The 20,283-nt window shown below is 38.8% G+C and overlaps 1 protein-coding gene across 2 annotated transcripts in view; it reads right to left on the bottom strand.

The window, feature by feature from the left end:
• Positions 1 to 20,283, bottom strand: part of arhgef28a (Rho guanine nucleotide exchange factor (GEF) 28a) — a 77,139-nt gene that overhangs the window by 26,540 nt on the left and 30,316 nt on the right. The window contains exons 9-15 of one of the 2 annotated variants that reach the window (XM_018736684.2): positions 19,893 to 19,944; positions 5,764 to 5,888; positions 4,419 to 4,723; positions 3,571 to 3,793; positions 3,213 to 3,366; positions 2,465 to 2,545; positions 1,500 to 1,542 (exon numbers count right to left, since the gene is read on the bottom strand). In XM_018736684.2, coding sequence (XP_018592200.2) covers positions 1,500 to 1,542; positions 2,465 to 2,545; positions 3,213 to 3,366; positions 3,571 to 3,793; positions 4,419 to 4,723; positions 5,764 to 5,888; positions 19,893 to 19,944 — 983 coding nt within the window. The remainder of the gene's footprint in view (positions 1 to 1,499; positions 1,543 to 2,464; positions 2,546 to 3,212; positions 3,367 to 3,570; positions 3,794 to 4,418; positions 4,724 to 5,763; positions 5,889 to 19,892; positions 19,945 to 20,283) is intronic. The other variant, XM_029253141.1, reaches the window with a different exon arrangement.

Here is a 20,283-nt window from a genome sequence, read left to right as displayed (position 1 = left end):
TTCTGCTTCGTCATTACGGGTATTGAGTGAAAATTGATGAGGGAAAAGAATATTTAAAAAGATTTTAGCACAAGGTTTTAACATCAAAAAAAAATGTTGAAAAAACTGAAGGGGTCTGTATACTTTCTGAATGTACTGTGATATCAGTTAAAATGTTCATGCACCATAACTTCAAGATCATGCCAAGATGAAGTCTTTACGCAGCTACTCCTGTAATGTACGCAAATGTTTGTGTATATCAAAAAAAAAAAAAAAAAAATAGTAGGAGGGTCATCAGGAATTGTCAATACTGAGTTTTATGCAGCTACTTGTGTGATGAACATTGGTGCATATGGTGGAAAGAACCTAACTGTACTTAATCACACATCTGCAATTATATCTCTCTTTCTCTTAATGTAATGCACAAATTGTATTGTCTATGAGATGTACGTCGCTTTGGAGAAAAGCATCTGCCAAATGAATACATGTAAATGTAAAATAAGTTAAACATGCAAACACCTTTGTAAGGTTAGATATTTCCCCCTTGTTAAAGCCATTTTGTATTTTGACAAGCTATGATAATGACAGACCAATAGCAAATATATTTTATACCTCCAGACTCACTCTAAACTTCAGGATTTTATGATATTTGTCCAGCACTTTCATGTTTTAATGCCAATATTCATTCCTCAGTGTAGACTACATTCAGGTGAAGCTGTCTTATTTTCAAGGTGCTCTCTCAAGTCATGTAATGTCCAAACAAAGACAGAGAAATAGCTATTTTGGAGAAAGAATAAAACGTGACCTGGTGTCACACATAAAGGCTGTATCACGCTCATACAGAATGACAAAACAATGGCCTTTCTCACAAAAGTGGGTAACCTTAGAGGTCCTTTCTAAAGTACATACAAGCTGATACTGAACGGTAGGCAAACTGAATTACTCAATGTCTTGAATACTTTTTACATTACATGTTCTTCCACATAATTTTATTATTACAGTATTTGGGGATCATGTACCCATGCATATAATGGAGGCAAAGAACAGGGTAGGTGAACATAAATAGATGTGTATTTATATGTCCTATACAGCAAAAAAAAAAAAAAAAAAAAAAAAGTGAAAATAAAGATAATACAGAGGTATGTAACAATGGCTCTGTTTGTGGCTCTGAAAATATGTGCAATGAACAAACAAGTACACAGACTTTGGGCCTTTGCTTCACATGGTTAGACTGTAACGGCACCGGACATGATGTACTTCCTAAATGAGAAGGGCTGGCCTGCTAATTGTCTAATTGCAACCTTAAAATAACCCCATGTAAACAGAATCATGGCCATCTGGGCAACAGAACAGCTACATAGCTGGAAGAATATAGTGGAACAATACAGACTGGTCAGTTTCTCAGACTTCTTTAGTTTTCTCCAAAAAATTTTTATGCCAGAAAAAGAGGACAATGCTGTACTGGCAAACAGTGAAATGAGACATATGGGGTGGCAATGTAGTCTTTATATATACAGTACCTGTTCTTCTGTGGCTGTTCTGAAAGGCTAAAGGTGGGTTGTTCTGTGAAAAAGAGTAAAGAGACAAAATTCAATACATAATCACTGATAACTTCTTACACTTTTTCAGGAGTCACAAACAATTAAACTGTACAATCAGAAATATAACTGATCAGCCTCACAACAGGATCATAAAAATTCATTTTTATTTATAGTCATTATTGTGTGCTTTAAAGCATTGCTTTCAAAGAATATTTTCTAGTGAAAAACGAAATATACTATCAGGGATTCACACAGGTGACATCATATGATAAGGGAATAAACCCCAAAAAAGCTGCTGCAAGGATTCATAGCAATACCCACCATAAAACAGACACTCAGCAAAAACAGACAAGCCCATTATGACAATGTTATGACAACAAAAATGCATTGTAAGATTAACATTTCAACAACAACCTCAGCTGAGACCACACACTTCAAGATACAAAATGCACGTCTCTTGTGAACGTGATCTACTACTTTACTAATTTTAATCACAGAGTAGTTATAAGGCGGGGCGTGGTGGCACAGCGGGTTTGGCCAGGGCCTGCTCTGTGGTGGGTCTGGGGTTCGAGTCCTGCTTGGGGTGCCTTGCGGCGGACTGGCATCTCGTCTGCGTTGTGTCCCCTCCCCCCTCCAGCCTTGCACCCTGTGTTGCTGGGTTAGGCTCCGGTTTGCCACGACCCCACTCGGGACAAGCGGTTGTAGACATTGTGTGTGTGTGTGTAGTACTTATATGGATTATACCTGATATCATGCATTTTGCAGCTTTTTTATTACCAAACACCAAAATCTCATTTACCCACTCCATGAAATGTAATGAGAGCACTATGGAGAGAACAGTAGAATCAGCAACCAAGCACAGACAAGCAGGCCCCAAGAAGGGGGGCAGTGGTTAGAGGCTTAGGCTGCATGCTGCCAAGCAGAGCGGGCCGAGGTGTACTTACTAACTGGACTGAGCAGTGACAGTGATTTAGACAAAGACAGGGCTTGGAGGAGGGAACGGCCAGTGCTGCTGAACACACCATCTACAGGGCAAGGACACAGCACTCATTGAGGGCTGTGAGGAATAGGGGTACGGCACCAGGGCACTGATAAGGCTACCCTGCACCCTCACATACTGCATCCTTCACTCTGCAGTGGTTACGGGAAGGTGACTTTGATCGACCACAGAGCACAAAGCTACAAGTGTCACTCACTTCAGAAAAAAGCATCCAAAAGGCAATAAATCGTTGCACATTCTTATTTGATATTACGATGAAAATTAAAAAGTTATTTTAATTTGACATATTTCAATTTAGGAACAGGTAAGGACATATATCAACTCTGAGTACTTCCTTTCCAGCATGAGAGTTGAATAAATGTTTGGCATACAAAACAACATGGGCAAAAAAGGACAAAATGCACCAGCTACTGCTAATAGCATCAACAGCATGCAGGGTAGGCCAAACAAAGGAAAAAGTGCCAAATCTTCTCATGCAAAGTAAAAGCTGATTGGAAACTTTTACAGAAGGTTTGGTGCAAATAGAACAGCAGCTGGTGATATTACAGACAGATCACATTCATGTGCTCTCAGATTCATGGCTTCTTGTAATAATGATCTTGCTTAAAACACGTGCCTTAAAAAGAATATTAAAATCATGTCCTTAAAAGCCACGAGTCTGAAAAGAGGAGGGTAAGGGTCAAAAAACCAACCTTCACTGAGGTCAGAAGCTATGTCCCGGTTGAGACAAGGCCGTACTAAGTTGGTCTTAGGCGAAGAGTAAGAGTAGGAGCGCAGCCGGACTCCTGGTTCTTCTGAATCCTGGAGAAACATCTTTTCATCCACCTGCATGGGCTTTTGCATTCTCTTCATGTGAAAATAAATAACTGAACTGAACAACTTAATGTCATATAGAAACAGAATTACAATTTAGGCAGTTTTGTACCATACTCAATATTATACCTTAAACGTATGGTGTATTACACGATCATATTAAATATTTTAACTACGAAAAAATTAAGTCTTCGATGTACATTGTGGACCCAACCAGTAGAGCATCCAGCACTCTACCTTGATGGGAGCGTTATTGAATGAAGAGGAGTGCGTCCGGCCACAGTTGAGGTCAGGGGAGGCATCAAAGGAGTCCCGCTCATCCCCACTGCTGGCCTGCAAGGCTCCGCCCACCTGGGGAGGCGTAGAGGTGTGAGGGAAAGACCACTGGTCCAGTTGATCGTCCTCCTCGCTGTCTACTTGAAGAGCCACCAGACTTGGGCTGTGGGTGGAGCAACATGGCCTGCGTCAGGAGAGGCACATGTACATTCACATGCGAAAATGCATGTACGCATATGCAGCTCTCTCCCCAGGAGGGACGGGAAAAGGAAAGGAGTGAACAATAGAGCTTGTGAGGAGGATTGGGAAACAGGGAGAACCTGGGCTAACTGTAAATGACTCAGCCAAAACTAAGTTTAGGAAGAAAAAGATGAAATAAGCCAACTGTTAACCGTTCCTGTATTTAAAAGTTCTAAATCTTTGTTTACAAATGATTTAGTCAGTAGACTGTTAACTCAAATCACTAAAATAAAATACACGAAATGGTATAGGCTTCATTGTTAAGATTTACTTATTTCGCAAACCATTGATTAAAAAATAGGACATCTGCATCTGTTTTTACTTTAGAAAACAGCTTATAAATTAAAAATAACATGTTGCATGCACAATAAAATATTCCATTTTATAGCCTCAAAAGTACATACAACTGGAAAAGGAACCCTGCAGCTTACCTATAGTGTTAAATATTGTACTAATAGAGAACTGTACATGTAAAGATATATCGCTACACGAAGAACAGAAAATGACGATACACAAATTTTTGCTCTTTAAAAGTCTGGAGTGTGAACGAACCCTTAGCAGTCCCTTACCTCAGCGCACATGTCTCCTGCAGTGAACTTCCCCCCTGAATGAGTCTGTCTGTCCGGGCCAGATCATTAAGATGGCCACACATAGCACCAACAGGGGACAGCCAGGGAGAGGGAGCAGCAGCGGCCCATTGTTCTCCAGCCTCCTTTTCCTCCCAATGGACTGGACCTGAAGTCTGAAATGCGGCTGCCATCTCTGTGACTGCTCCTCCCCCAGGGCCAGGGCCAGGGCCCTGCCTTCCCCCCTCTGTCGGCGTGCAGTCCCCAGTCACTCCAGTGATGTTATACTTTATACCCATGTCATTCACCTGCAAAGGTGCAGAAAGGCACAGTTAATATCTGACCTCACACTGGATACAGATAACTCCATTGAAGGAAACCTCTGGGACAATGCAGCCCAGTTTTTTTAAATTGTGGTTATTTCTTCTTTGCTTTACTAGTAATTTTACTCAAGGCAACTACAATTTTACCCATCTCTCATTAAACTGTTAAAACAATACATTTTAATTAAGACATCAGAGTTGTCAGAGTTGTATCGAAGTACTGAAAGTGACAACTGAACCCTGACTGTCCAGCAGGATTTATGCATTGCATGCACTGCATGTTTGTGTGAGTGAACTGCTCCAGTTCAGGTAATAAAAGGAGTCTGGTCAGTTATGTTAAGCTGAATACAGTCAAAAACATGACAGTCAAAGGTTTCATATATATATATATATATATATATATATATATATATATATATATATTATATATATACACACACACACACACACACACATATATATATATATATATATATATATATATATATATATATATATATATATATAAAACACTTCATAGGCTCATCAAAGGTTAGACCTCATACACCTCCAACAGGAAGCCCGACTGTTGCAGGGCAGTCACACACTGCACATACACATGCACACACTAAGTGCAATTTAGAGTCACCAGATCTCCTGAAACACAGCTTTGGACTGTTAGAGTAATCCAGAGCACCTCAAGTATTTAAACTCATGTGAACATGAAGAGAACATGCAAAATCACAGACTGAACTGGGATCAAACCTATGCTCAACTGCAAAGCTAAGGTGCTGTGAGGCACCCACCCTAAGTCACTATGCCTCTATTCTCATAGACATATTTTAACTAATTTTACAATGGTATACATATAGTTTCTGGTGTCTCTGAAATGTGTATTCCCAACTTCTCCATTTCATGGGAAAATGATGCCTGCTTAATAATTCTTTTTTTTAGCTCTTACTGTAGCTGGACACGCATCACACTCCGAGTAGTTTAGGTCCTCAGCAAGGCTCTGATGTTACTGTAATGGAAAGTAGATGCTGTACCTGGTCCACCAGCATGTAGTTGGCGTAGATCTGGTCCTTCCCATTCAGCATAGCTGAGAGCCTGGTGGCAGCTCCATAAGTGGACTGAGCTGTGGGACTCCTGAATGGAGCAATGGGGTTTTTCTCTGCAACAACAGCAGCACGGAGAAGAAGTGAAATGGATGCCATTGGCATCCTTCAGCAAACACAGTCCATGTTAGCACACATGTTCTGCTGAACAGACAAAATGCTAACTTGCGGTGGTAAGATTATGCTGCTACATGTGCTACATTGCACGTGACTTAGCAGCTAAAGATGACAGACACTTTAAGCAGCTCTTCAGAAGACTTCACCGATGATTCATCTACATGTAAATGAAAACATTTAAAGAGTTTATATTCAAACAAACCTTACCATAGCATTTAGTGTTTGTAGATGAGTGACTTCTTTTTGTTTTTAACAGCAAATGGCAGGAATATGTTCTTATGGTACAGTACTGTATAATCGAATGAAAAAACTTTTGACTAGCTGACGTACTCTGCTACTTTTATCTACTTCTGCTAGAAAAAGCAATAGTTACCTTATACAACCACACACAAGAGGCACAGTACTTCGACTGATCTTAGATGGGGACAGAGCATTTATTTATATGGATTATTGTCATTAAATAGAAAGCAATTTACTTTTTTTTATATATGTGAACTAAAAGTAGACCTAGAAATGCACTGATTGAAAGAACTACTGCAAGTTCACCTGATGTCAGCATTCTTTTGATGGATTCATAACAATATTTATTCCTGTGATGCAATATTGTTGGATCTGATAGTTTTGAAAATAGAATTCTTTAGGACAATGTTACTGAGCACAAAAACTAGATGAGTGAGACTTGTTTTGAACTTACTAGAACATTATTAAGGCAAAAGGAAATATTTCTGTACTGCTGCAATTCAAATACCTCAGTATATCATGTAGCCCTATACTGCAAGGCAAACTATTATAAAAAAAATCAAACACAAAATAACAATGAGGACATGAATATCAAGTATTTTTCCCCCAGATTATTAATTTTCATACCTGCATGTAAGACATTTACATTAATTCAGCCGATAAAAAAATCAAACATCTTTGTTCGTTCTATATTGTTAAAAGATATTTTACATTTATTTCATTAGCGAATGCTTTAATGCAAAGCAACTTGTAATTTTAAGCTACTTACAATGATTTACCCAGTTACACACTTAGGTAAATTTTACTGGAGCAATTCAGAATAAGTGCCTTGTTCAAAGGCTATTATAGCAGGAGGTGTGATTCTAACCAGAGACCTTTGAGACCAAGGACAGCAGCTCTTGCACCCCTACCCTTACAAATAGCAATGTTCTAGAAAGAGAGACCCAATACTCAGTTGTCACTGTCGTGCAGAGAAATAGTAGTGGCTGACATGGAAAATTACTTGTGCATATGACACATGGGAGTATATTTTAACCTTAGTGAGAAGGTTAAGAACAATATAGATTTTTAACAGAAACCATTCAGGTGGACCTCACAAGTGTTGGACAAAACAATGGGGACCCAAGACTGAGTTCTGGTTTGACACTTTATTTAGAAAAACTAGTGGCCATTTTGTATTGGGGGTGGGTGAGGTGATTGGTCTCTATCCCTCCTTGTCCACAGCCATACCTATGGTCGACCAGAGTCTTACTTGGAACTAAGGTTCCCTTCCAAGGGTTGTATGTTGTCCGCTGAAGCTTATTCAGAGGAAAAGAGATGGCACATTGAAGGAGGTGTGCTTGTGTTCATTCCTTCTAAGCAAGGAAGGGTGTCATGATTCGAGGGGCAGATGTAAAAAAGAACTGGGTAACTACCTACAAATTAATATGTTAGCAAAAAGGGGTTAAATGTGACAAAGAAAAGAGTTATTAAAATGAACTACAGACAGGGCCTGTGAAATCAGAGAGTAATTATAAAAATTCAAAGCAGCAGAGAAAGTTTATTTTCAGAAAGTTTGAAGTATCAAGATGTAAGATTGAGCTGATCCTGAGAGAGAGCTTTATTGTCACAGATGCATCTGGTTATATCGAGTTAGTCTGTAAAAGCATTACATCACAGCAAAAATGTTAGCGATTAACTTTGCCCAGTCAAGTTATGTGAGAGGCTTGTTGCACTTGTCTTCTCATCATAACTATCTCTGCATTCCTCTCTGGACACTTATAAGAAGCATTCATTTTTATCAGCATATCATATTCAGGTTAGGACCCCAAAAAAACAAACAAATCAAATCAAAAACATTTTCTGCAGCAGCAACTCCTGCTCAATTTTAAATGCAAAAACGTGTTTAGTAAAAAGGACACAATGTCCACATTCTGGAACTGGACAAAGTACCAGTACTTCACATTTGATGACTGGAGTACCACTACTTTTTCGGGCACCCATATCTTGTGGTTCTTTCTTGAAAAGCTGCCCTGTCATGTTTCCTACACTATAACAGAAAGCTTGCAATTGAGAATGAGCAGTAAAAGTGCTTTCAGTGACTTCAACTTTTGACTCGCTGTGCTGCACTACTGCACTGGTATCAGTCTCATAATACACGGTGGATGGCAAACGGGAAGTGGAAGGCCCTGTGCGCTGAATTTCACAGATTCAGGGGTCTCCTTGGTGACAAGCAGGCTTCCTGACTGAATTAACTCTGCAGGGAGTGAGCTCCAATTCCATAAAGGGAGGACAGTGTTTGGAAAGGCAAAGTGTAAATTTGACAGCACCGCTTAGTGCTCTGTACATGCATGCAACTGTACTTATCAGTAGAGTTATAGAGCACTGTTAAACAAATTAACAAATTGGTGGGATGAAATCTATGCAGTCTTTATGATTTACTGAAAGGGAACATCCCAACAGTAATGACCAAACTGTCACAGTTAAATGTGTCAGAATAAACATGAAAATACACACTCCAGTAAAGTAAACCATGTAAACCAAGTTCAGAGACAAAATGTAATAAGTCTGTAGTATCTGCACACCTGATACCAACAAATGTGGTGTACTACTCGAAAATGTTGTAATGTACTAATATGGACCTATAAAAACACTTTCAACTAAAGTGTCAGTCAACTAAGTAAACTTCATAGCGTAAACTAAACCGTTAAACTAATAAATAAAATTTATTATACAAGACAGAGAAAAGTAATCAAATTACACAAGTTTATGTAGCTCAGGAACTTTACCGAATTATAGTCTTCAACATAATTTCCAGAATAACTGAAAAATGATATCAAGTACAATGCCAGTAACAAGAGGATATGGAATGAAACCACAAAAAAAAAAATTAAACAATGTGAAAATTTTGCTGATTACTAAAAACACATTAGAAGACACAAGAAGACAAGAGTGCTTTAATAAAACATTCCCAGTTTCTAAAAAGCACTTCACACACAAACACTATAGTTTGAATATTATATTCCACAATATGATAATTTCTTAACTCACTGAGAACCATTTAAGATTTCAGGATACTGGTTGACAAACATTTGTGGTGGAAATTTGCCTTCTAGACTTGTTTTCTGCATTGAATTAATAATTAAGCACAGTCTGCTGTTCTGAATGTATCACTTTTCTTTTCAACACGCATGAGAGCCTCACGTGCAGCCACATTTCTGGGAAGGACAGAACATCCCCTCCCGTCATCCGGCCCAGGGAACCTGTGCCCATTCCGTGCCACCAACAAGCCACGAACAGCTGTAAAAACCGCTTGACTTTCTGCTGTTGTGAGAACCGAAAAAGAGTCTGCAGTCTGTATTTAGAAATGCTGCTTAAGAAGAAGCCAATCTATGGTTTCCAACTCTACTTAAAAGCCAGTTTCACGAAGCCAGACAAAGGGCCCACTCACAGCAGGGCTCGTAGAACAAGGCAGTTTAAAATGAAACAAGCAAGAAGAAGTGCCTTAATGCTCCCAAGACCAGGAGAGGCGCTCTGTTCAGATGAGAAGTCAGGGCCAAGTTCCTGTTGTTGCTCTTCAGAAAAGCTTGGGGGAAAAAAGAATCTGAACAGGGCCTTTTCCCCTCCTTGAAAGATTCCTCATAATGGAGAAACCTGAATACACAAGAATTATGCTTCTGTTGATTCCAAAAAAAGCAGGGGCTCCATTAAGCTGCAGGGCTATCATACATAGCAGACCACTGCAGCTCATCTCTACACAGTTCAAGTAAATATTTTGGTAAATATCAGAATTGGCTTTTTCCCATTGTGTTTTCTTGGTCTTGCGTGTCTGACGTTTGTAGTTTTGTTTTTTAAAGTTGATAAAACTGTACAACGGAAAACACTCGAGCTAGTTTAGATATTCAAAAATAGTGCAATTTCAAAATATTAAAGATCTTCTGTATCACTGATCGTCTGCCTTTTACAGCCACATAATTTATGCACTTTCTACACCTGCGGCAATTCATTCCTTGGATTTTCCAAGACTTTCTTGGACATGTTAAGGAGTTTCCAGTTAAGCGGACAGAGATTATTACAAAAACGTAAAATGCACTTAACTTCTTCTATAGTTGCCATAAAAAAAATTATATTCCCCCCATTACATTTTTTTTAAATTTTCCTCCATCAGAAAACATGCTCAGATTGCCAATGCAGAGCCTCTTTGGCCAAGTTCAACGCAGTCTGCGTTTGAGTATCTCAGCACCATGGTGGATGAGGAACAGGGCATGTCTGAGTCTATTCATCTCTGGCAGAAGAAGAACAGCCTCAACACAAGATGAGGAGCGCCTCTGTTAAGTCTCTCAGTTGTGCTGATCACTTCATAAAAAAGACAATTACTTGTTAGCAGAGGAGCCAAGATGGTGCAGTGGACTGGCTTTAGAGTACTACAGACTCTGCCATTCCCTCTAATAGCATAAAGCATACAGAAATAAGGTAATACTGCTGAGAAAAAATTCCCTGATTGCAACTGACTCCATATGTATGGACTAAACTGTGTTCATGGTTTCACTGACACGAATTTGTGATACCTTATTATACAAATTAGGACAATGGCTTTCACTGCATAGCTTTGTTGTAAACTAGCACTAACATACAATAAATTTGCAAGGATTATCACAAGCATTTTAATTAATACAGGGACATAAGAAGAATGTGAATACCCCTTATAAACGCAGCCACTTGAGTAATGTGTACCAGCAAAACAGCAGCATTAAACAAACAAGCTGTGCTTTGATAATCATGTGTTTCTATCTAAAGATCTTTGTCCATTGATTAAATATACAAAAGCACACTCACAGTTGTACACAACTTTTGCAGAAAAGCTTCTGCCAAAGGCAAAAAAGTAAAGTCTGCAGAACTAGAATGTACAAGAGTTTCCCTCTTTTTAAGTAAGTTTTACTTATTGCATGCTCTGATTCATACTGGCACTGTATTTATGTTAGCACTGAAGGTAAAGTAGTCATGGAAGGATACAATAGCTTTTATACAACACACTCAAATACCCTCAGGGTCAGAATCCATCATTTAGTCTGTTTCTGAAGTCCTCTGAGAACCTTAAATAACCATGTAGATAATGCAAACAAACTGGAGCTACAGGAATTAATCAGCAGTATCTGAGTGGATTTTGAAACTTCAAGTCTAACAAAGGCTAAGAAACATTGCAGAGATGTGTAAAAAGGAAGAGTTTAATAGTTTAAGGAATAGTTTAACTGGGCAAATGTTCATATTTACAGTGAATATTCCGCATGTCTTCCTGGCAATATTTTCTCGAGATGCTATCAAAACTTTTTACGATTTGTCAAAAAAAATCCCCATGCATCATGTTTTTTACATGTTCATCAAGAAAGAATAAGTTTTCTTCATCCTATTATGATGTGAGACAGTTTCAAAAAACTCAAATATTTAATACTCTATTTAAAAGTCTATTTCTAAGACTATTTAACTTAATTTTCCCAAGATTTTCTTCCTGCCAAAACAAGTCTAGAATCAGCAATTCAGGCCGAAGACACAACATGCGGTAACTCAACTGGCAATACGCTATTGCAAGAAAACATGACTGGGCACTATACAACTAAACCCTATAGTTAGTCAATTCAAAGATCTTCTCCAATAATGTCAAAGATCTAGCTCTGCTGTCACTTTTCACAGAAAGCGTTTGCTCAAAATTACCTTGATTTATGAGCTTTGATTCGGTATTGAGTGGTTCAGCACTAGGAAATGGATCAGACAACATTGTTGCGCTATGCTGTAAAAATGCCAACAAGCTGACAACTATTAATCAGAATAAGTTATAGGCAAACACCATCTAGAGGAAAATAACACAGACTTTTAAGATTTTCAAATTGCATATCATCAATGGAAGTACAATGGTATATTCTATTTTTTTTTAATCTTTGCACCACTTCAGAGAAGACATAAGAGGGAACAGCAATTTCTCAATTTTAACATAGCATGTGACAATCAGAGGTCTGGATGAGGTAAGCAAAATTTATTCTGAACTGTTGAAATAAGTAACAATGGACCATAAAAAAAGAAACAGAGTAGAGGCAAAAAAACTATAATTATTGTATTTATTCATAGAAAATGTATGTCAAACATTTAACATTAATTTTTCGTACTACATTTTCACCTGAGTGGAGGGGGAAATCACTTTGATTTGACATTTTTAAGATAACTAAATTCTAGCCTACAAAGGAAAGAGCAAGTTCTCTTGTAAATATTTACAGAATACAGCCCAAATCACAAGGCATGGCCAGGCAGTACAAAAAATACTGCTTGTTTGTTTCTTGGCTTGTTTCATTTTTTTTTTTACCTGGTTTTGAGATCCTCCGTCTGATCCTCATTCTGGGGAAGGAAGGCCAAGAGTAGTTAAAGGGGGAATCCGAGTCGGAATCCATGCTCGCCTCTGGTGTCCTTCAGACGGGCTCTTCTGAGGTAACGGAGCAGTTCAGCATGCTTTCACAGACACAAGCACGTTGTTCTCCACAGTGCAGCACTTGGAGCTGGAGCCAAACAGTTACTGTCCGACCACAGCAGGAAGGTGGGGGGACAACGTGAGAGATGGACCCAAATACAAGGTAAGGGTAGAGGGATTGAGGGGTGTATTTTGGGGTGGGATCCAGAGGCACAAATGAGAGCTGGGCAACACCAGATGATAGTCCTGAAATCCTCCTGGGAGACAAATACGAGTCGAGTCGAGGCGTCCAGAAGAATTTGAAAGGTCAGCCAAAGGCGATGAATCATTAACTCACCTTTTTCGGTTTTGATGCAAAAGCAAACTACTGGAGCCCAGCTGGCCAAGAAGTATCGGGGAGGTTGAAGGACACCCTCTTGTAAAAAATCTTAAAAAGACAAAGCAGGAGGGGAGGGATGTGGACAGGGGGCAGAAGCCAGGTCGGTGGTCCCTGCAGAGTGACGGCTCCAGAGTGAGACCGGGTTTGAGAGTGAATCTACTAACAGAGCTCAGGTTTTCTTTGGCTTCCGTCCCATTGAGCTGCTATGGCAGAGCTTTCCAAGCACAAACAGTCAGAGGAGAGTCCTGGGGGTCTAGAGGAGGGATCCAGAGGTTTCTTTCCATTGACTTTCCTTCTTTCCTTTCACTATATGCATGCCCCCGCCCCAGCCGCTTAGCCACACGGTCTTGGCAGCCAACACAGTTTGGCAGCTGAGAAAGCGAGATAACCCTCTCGACAAACGGTAAATCCCGTATTGTCCACACTCACGTATCTGCGAGCAAACTAGAGACCCGAAAAAAATGAGGGGAGAATGCGACAGAGAGAGAGGCAGAGAGAGACAGAAACAGAGAGAAGGGGAGAGAGCAAGAGAGCAAAAAAAAAGAGAGAGTGAGAAAAAGAGAGAGTGAGTGAGCCCTTTCAGGGGGCTGTCCTCATGGAGTTTGCACAGCTAAGTAAGTTCCGATTGTTTCCACTGCTCATTAGATCATCAAAGGCAGCCAGTAGGGGACTGAGAGGTCCCCTAATTTTAGCAGTGTTGAAGTCTGGCAGTTTTACAACCTCTGCTCTCAGCAAAATCAGACCTAGTGGCCGATTCACAACAAGTCTTCCATTCTTAGAGTCTCCCTGAACAACTCACTGGTAATTAGCATTCAGTATGGCCAAAGTGGCCCCTCCTCTAGCAGCGTCTCTGCTGCACAGGACTCCTTTGACAATGCCCCCATACAGGATCGCAAGGGAGAGAGAAAGCCTAGAGGAATAAAGAGCCTGCTTTGCTGTTTGTTCACTAAACTCACATTAAACTTCTGTGTCGGCCTCCCGCTAAGCCTGCAGTGTGTCCTTGTAGGACCTGGTGAGACAAAGGGGTATGTGGATAGAGGGAGAACGAGAGAGAGCCAGAGCAGGGAAATGGGAAGGGCAATTCCAGCAGGGACTAGAGTGTAATGTTGGGGAAGGAAAGCTAACATGTGTATCACCTTAAATGTCAGCTTTTGTCAGACTATGGCATCTGAGTTTAACATTAACATCACTGAAATTATGTGCATAGCAATTGAAGACTACGATATGATTATTATCTCTTGGATAAGGCATGTTTTGACACCATAGTTATGTTTACTCCACAGACAAAGTGAAGCAGGTAGACAAACTAATGTCCATCACTCTGTTTTGAAATAACATTTCTTCCAAATATAAATACTAAATATATAATATAAATATATTATATGTATTGGTATCCAGTATGAAACTTTTGGTAACAATCTTCACAAAAACTATGCATTAACTACTCATAAAGACAATCCCTTAGAGTTACAGTACATCCCCCTTCCCTTTCTCATTTAAAGGTAGAAGTCTGCAATTCGTGTCACACATCTCAGTAACCAGATAAATTATACACTAAATTATATAATGCTAGTAGTTACAGTTGGCACCACTGCCATGATGTGGACAAGCAGTTCACAAAAGTGAATGAGAGAGTTATAGTGGTGTGAGTGCTTCATGATAGGTAATAAAATACAGAATTCCATGGTCCTAACACAAGGTAAACACATAATATGCTTTATACAATATGACATTTTCTGATACGCTACATCTAAGTGCTTCAAACATCAGCCATTGATTAAAGATAGTAGTTCAAAATGCAGTACCCCGCTTATACCCTTAATGTGAACTTTTCACAGTGGCAATTGTACCTAATTTATTTTACTCCTTCACAACAGGATGTTTACAAAAAGTGAGTACTCCCAGAAGCAAAAGCTTGTAATTAATGAATATTTGTAGCAGTTTATTGCTCAGTTAATATGTATAATGTAAAGATTAGACAATGATGCTTGTGTTACTTGAGCTGAAACTTGCAGCAGAAGTCCAACATGAGCTTTTCATGTCTCCAGAGGGTATTTCCAGTAGTTTGCGGGTAACAAGGCATTTACAACTCATTATGGTTCAGCCTCAAGCCAAACACGTTGACTTCAAGCCAATTTTTCTTTTTTGAATCATACAAAAACCATATTAATTTGTATTGCTGAAGACTTGCTAAATTAAGTGGTAAGTATTCCAGCCTATTCCAGGAAAAGTGCTGATGTACTGAATCAGTATACTAACTCAATAATGTACTAAATTAAATCAGCCTCTCACCCCTCCTCCAAAACAGAACTGGCATACTTCTGAAAATACTAACATACAGGAGGTGGACAAAATAACAAAAAAAGTGCAGATTTTCTGAATCAGTATGAAAATATTAAAGACCTAATAAGGGGCAGTGCCATCTTTTGCTTTCAGCACAGTCCTTCTTGGAATAATGCCATCATATAAGTCCTGAACTTTATGAGGTGGGATATTATAAGCTTCTTCAAGAAGAAAAGTCTCAGATGAAGGTGAAAACCATCTTTGCATTCTGTGCTCCACGGCTTCCCATAAAACTTCAGTGATGCTTAGATCTAGTAACTGGGAAGACCATAGAAGGAATATGACTTCATCTGCATTTAAATCCTCCTGGAATATGGGGGCATTGTGAGGAAACAGTATGAGCCATGGAGCCTCATAAAATGGGCATCATTAAAACATGGCCTTATATTCATTGGATGGTATACAACCATGCAGAACTATCAATGGAAATAATAGCTCCAGTGAGGTGACTGCTCATACCATTATCCCACCATGTTTAACAGTTGGCAACAGACATTGAGTGGTGAAGGCATCCTTTGGCTTTCTCAAAACGTAAACCCTCCTGGATATAGGAAATGGGGTGAAAGAGGACTCAGACATTGCTCAAGGTTCCAGGTTCTGTGCTCCTTACAACACGTTATCCATCTTTGTGCGTTGAGCTTGGACACGCGCACTTTCCAACTAGCAGGCTGGCCATAAATTCCAGTTTTGTGATGCTCACAATGCAGCCTACAGTTCTTGTTGAGACTGGGTCACAGAGGTGCTGATTCACTTCTGTGGTAATTTTTGAGGCTGTCGTTTTGTAGGATTGAGTAACTATCCTGTAAAGTCTCCATCTAACCCTGATGGTGAGCTTTGCCTTGAGTCTACTATTCTTCTTTGTCAAAGCACTTTGTCCATGTTTGACATATGCCATCATTATTTTTGAGACCGTTCCACTTAACATAAACAACACACTGCAACAAAATTTTTCAAGTTCTTAGTTATGTCTGTTTTTGCATTGATTATGATTAAATTTTAATGATTACAAAAATACGACTAGTTTTAGTTTGGTACTTTATAGCCATTGGAAGATTCTAGAAGGCACCAGAACATTCTAGAAAGTACCAAAACATTCCAGAAAGCATCAGCTCCTAAAAGGTACTGGAATATTTAGCACTTGGAACCCAGTAGCAAAATCCATCAAAATTTGCTAATTTCAAGAATGTAGAATATTTTTCTAAAAACTGACATATAGTAAGAACTAACACCAAAAGTATGCTTAATCTAACAAAACTGAATGGAAAGTGCAAAAGAATAGACATAACATTTGTTACATTGTATAATTTTGCAGTTTTTGTGACCAATGCACCTGCAACTCAGGCATCTACTATTTGGTCTCTTTGGAACTCTTAGCTGCCACATGTTGCTTTGAAAAGTCACAGAAAATGCTAATTGACATACATCTTTTAGTATGAAATCAACCTAATATGACTCAGCTTTGTTGCAGCATTTAACTGTACAATAATTTAATTACTTCAAACAAACTCCTTTCTTTTGTTGTTTCCATTATTTTGTCCAGACTCCTATAATGGTTAATTAACCAAATTTCTCAACATTTCTTTAATGGTAGTACTATAATCATCAGTCCAGACAACAGATAATTTTAAAGAGATAAATATTTATACAACTGTGACAGCAGAGATATGCTGTAAAAAATGACCAGTTTATTTTCAAAAAGCATTCCCAAAAACCTCTACCCCCCCACCTGCCAGCACACCTCATGTTTTTACAACCTTGATTGCATTTCCAGATTTTCTGCAGCCTGGAGTTTGCTTATCTGTGATCCTCGGGAGGAAACATGACAGGGACATGAAAATATCTGTCACCCATCACTGTGTATACTAGGGCAAGTCACTCTCAACCTCTTTCGACACTCCATAGCACGGTAATCAGCCACACTAACACATTTGAAACGTATCGCTGAATCATGATTTCTCACATTACTTCACAGACCTGTCCAATGTCCTTAACATCCACCATGATGGTAAGCTGTTAAATCAGATCATAATAAATGATTATTTATCTCACAAATTACCTGAAGACTATTTGAAAGTAATATTACAGCTTATACTTTTACCTATTTAAATGATGGAAAATTCAAAGAAGTAGGTTTCTCACCTCTACATGTGTTCTTGTCGCTTACAAGCAGCCGTTTCTTTACAGGTTCACACTTGTAAACACTACGTTACCTGTTGCTCTGTAGAGTGTCAAAATTTTACACTGCAGTCCAACTCTACATTCTGCCATGGGTGTGTTAACTTGCACTAAACACTTGAACCTCAAAGATAAGTAAACATTGTTATGATTCTGCTACATAGTTAATCCTTTCACAATACTTTCATTTAATTTTACTCTTTACTGGCTGTCTTACAGTAGTAATTTCATTTACAATTATCACAGGAAGATTCCCGTACAGGATTTGCACAACAAACCTAAGGTACTGAATCTATGTCCTTAACACTATAGTACCTGTAATATTATTATCGTTATAAGAATAAATCAGAACATTTAACAATTTAAAAGTGCACAAAATCCATTTCAACACTGTATTTATATAAGTCCACCACTTATCTGAGTACCAGTTACAGGACTGTTTCCAAAGCATCTGTGCACAATTCATAGTATATAAATGGTAATGTAACAACCCGTGTTACTGGGAGTTTGAGCTGGAAAATGGGTTTATTGTAAATAGTTGAATTGTGGGTAAAATGGAATTGTGTTCAACCACTGTGGGGACTCACGGGGAATATAAAGGAGTGAGTGTGCTGGCCAGTAAAACAGAAAGGAAACCCTGAGGGGAACTAAGCAAGCTGGGAAGGCTGGCTTGAGGTGCAGGTCCTTAGACCAAGAGCGTTATTTCCTTGTACTCATGTTGATACCTCTTGCTGTGTGCTGGTGTTTCAATAAACGTTCATAGTGAATGCCGTCTGTGCGTCCTTCTTCGCCCCATCTGAACCCAGAGCGCAGCATGCTACAATATATGCTTCATCGTGAACTAACACTTCTTATGTTAATTGGAAATTTGTCCTAAATAAGAGCTTAACATACAGCAGCTCATCATTTTATCATTTCTTTCATATTCAATTATCACTAAAGTAAACGCAGAAGGACATTAAACTGCAACTCAACAACTACCCCCCACCACAGGAAAACCTGTGATTTTTATAGCGATGGACACACTGACGGAACAGGCACGAAATAAAAAGACAGAGCTGGAAAACTAGCTGAAGGAATGATAAAAACAAAATTCTAACTGTCTGTGCTGCTTGCCAAAGTAAAGCTATAAGGTTAAGCACACAACCACAACATTCCACCTAAGAGGGAATAAGACTCTGATGAAGCAGATGCTTCCACTTCTTCATTCTGATGGCTATCTAGAATGGACTGGCAACCATGCAGAATGGCTGTCATTCCGAAACATGATCCCAATTCCTCTAAATTAATAATCTATCAAACTGCTAAATGAATTGCCAAGACAATTGATCAGTCAGTCACCTAGGATGCTAAATCAAGAACTTCTTCAAAGTTCAGGAACTGATGATCAGTTTAATATGATGTATATGCAACATGCTTTACAGTGGCCAATACAGGAAAATAATTTTTTTGGGAATGTTAAAGGTACAATTGTAAGAATGATGAGCCCTGGACAGCAAAAATTGCCCAGACTTCTAAATTAAAAGAAAGAATTTAAAAAGGAAAAAAACCAGGGAAAGGTGTTTTAATCAGGGAAGGTGAGACACCACCTGATAACTAACTGATAATTATGCCTTTTCAATATAAACATTTTTTAAAACCTCTATTCTTCGATTAATAAAATTTTCTTACATATTTCTACTCTTAACTCCAGAAAATAAACTGAAATACATTTCTTTGACAACACTTTAATAATATTTCATATTTATGTATTTCAGGCTCAAAAATACAAGCTGCAAGCACATCCAAAGAATTATATCAAAAGGAAAAATAAACAGAGTAAAAATTATTACAAAAGTAAGTGACGGTAAATGAATGCATGTAACCTTAAGTGTCTCAGTTACAAAACATTAATTTCTGCTTAATTGGGATGTAGTATAATCACAACATTATCAGCTGTACATCTATGCTGGCAGGCCATAAAGAAAGATGTTAGAAATGCTGTGTGAATGCAGAGGAGGACACTGTCCTTCCCACTGTCTCCACCTGGCAGATCACAGAGACTCATACTGCAGGATCTTGTCTACCAATGCCTTCACCAGGACACCAGGAAGAGTGATGATTAAAGGTGACTGCATTTATACCAATAAAACCACTTCTGTGCACAAAGAGCTTAACAAACAGAAGAATGGTGGTTCTTAACAAAAACACTAAAAAAAAAAAAAAAAAAATCAATGTACATATTTTCTGGCTTCAGTAAATTTTAATTCTCGGTTGCCAATTTTTCAGGACAAAAATCCTGGAAATGCAAAACAAATTTACATAAAGTCTGTACAGCATCTCTGGATGAATCTGATATTCAAGGCTGAGTGTTTTAGAAAGAAAAATTCTTACCAGGAGTGGGCTGCTCTTCAACAGAAAAGAGGGAGAACTGTTCTTCTGAAACCTGTGTGGGGAAGAGATGTACGTGAATTCATGTCATTCACAGTATGTCAAAGGGAGATAAACAAGAGGGGACTAAAAATATTATCTTGAGAGCCAATCAATGGGGGATGTGTGAAGTAAATTGTGTGTTTCAGGGGTCTATAGAACCCCACCTCCTGCCTCTTAAAGTCCCCAAACAATGTATCCAGCCCTGGCCAGATTCTCTAACTATAAAACAATCTTAAAAAATACAGCATAATGTAACAGAGTGAAATCACGAAGCTTCACAATACAGCACAAGCCAATGAGGTAAACAGAACGAATAGAAATAATGGGGACCTCTTGTGGACCGACTAAGAAC

This window comes from Scleropages formosus, chromosome 6 (genome assembly GCF_900964775.1).
Source record: "Scleropages formosus chromosome 6, fSclFor1.1, whole genome shotgun sequence".
In the NCBI taxonomy this organism is placed as follows: Eukaryota; Metazoa; Chordata; class Actinopteri; order Osteoglossiformes; family Osteoglossidae; genus Scleropages; species Scleropages formosus.
Note: the sequence above shows the minus strand (reverse complement) of the source record. Positions and strands in the feature narration are given on the sequence as shown.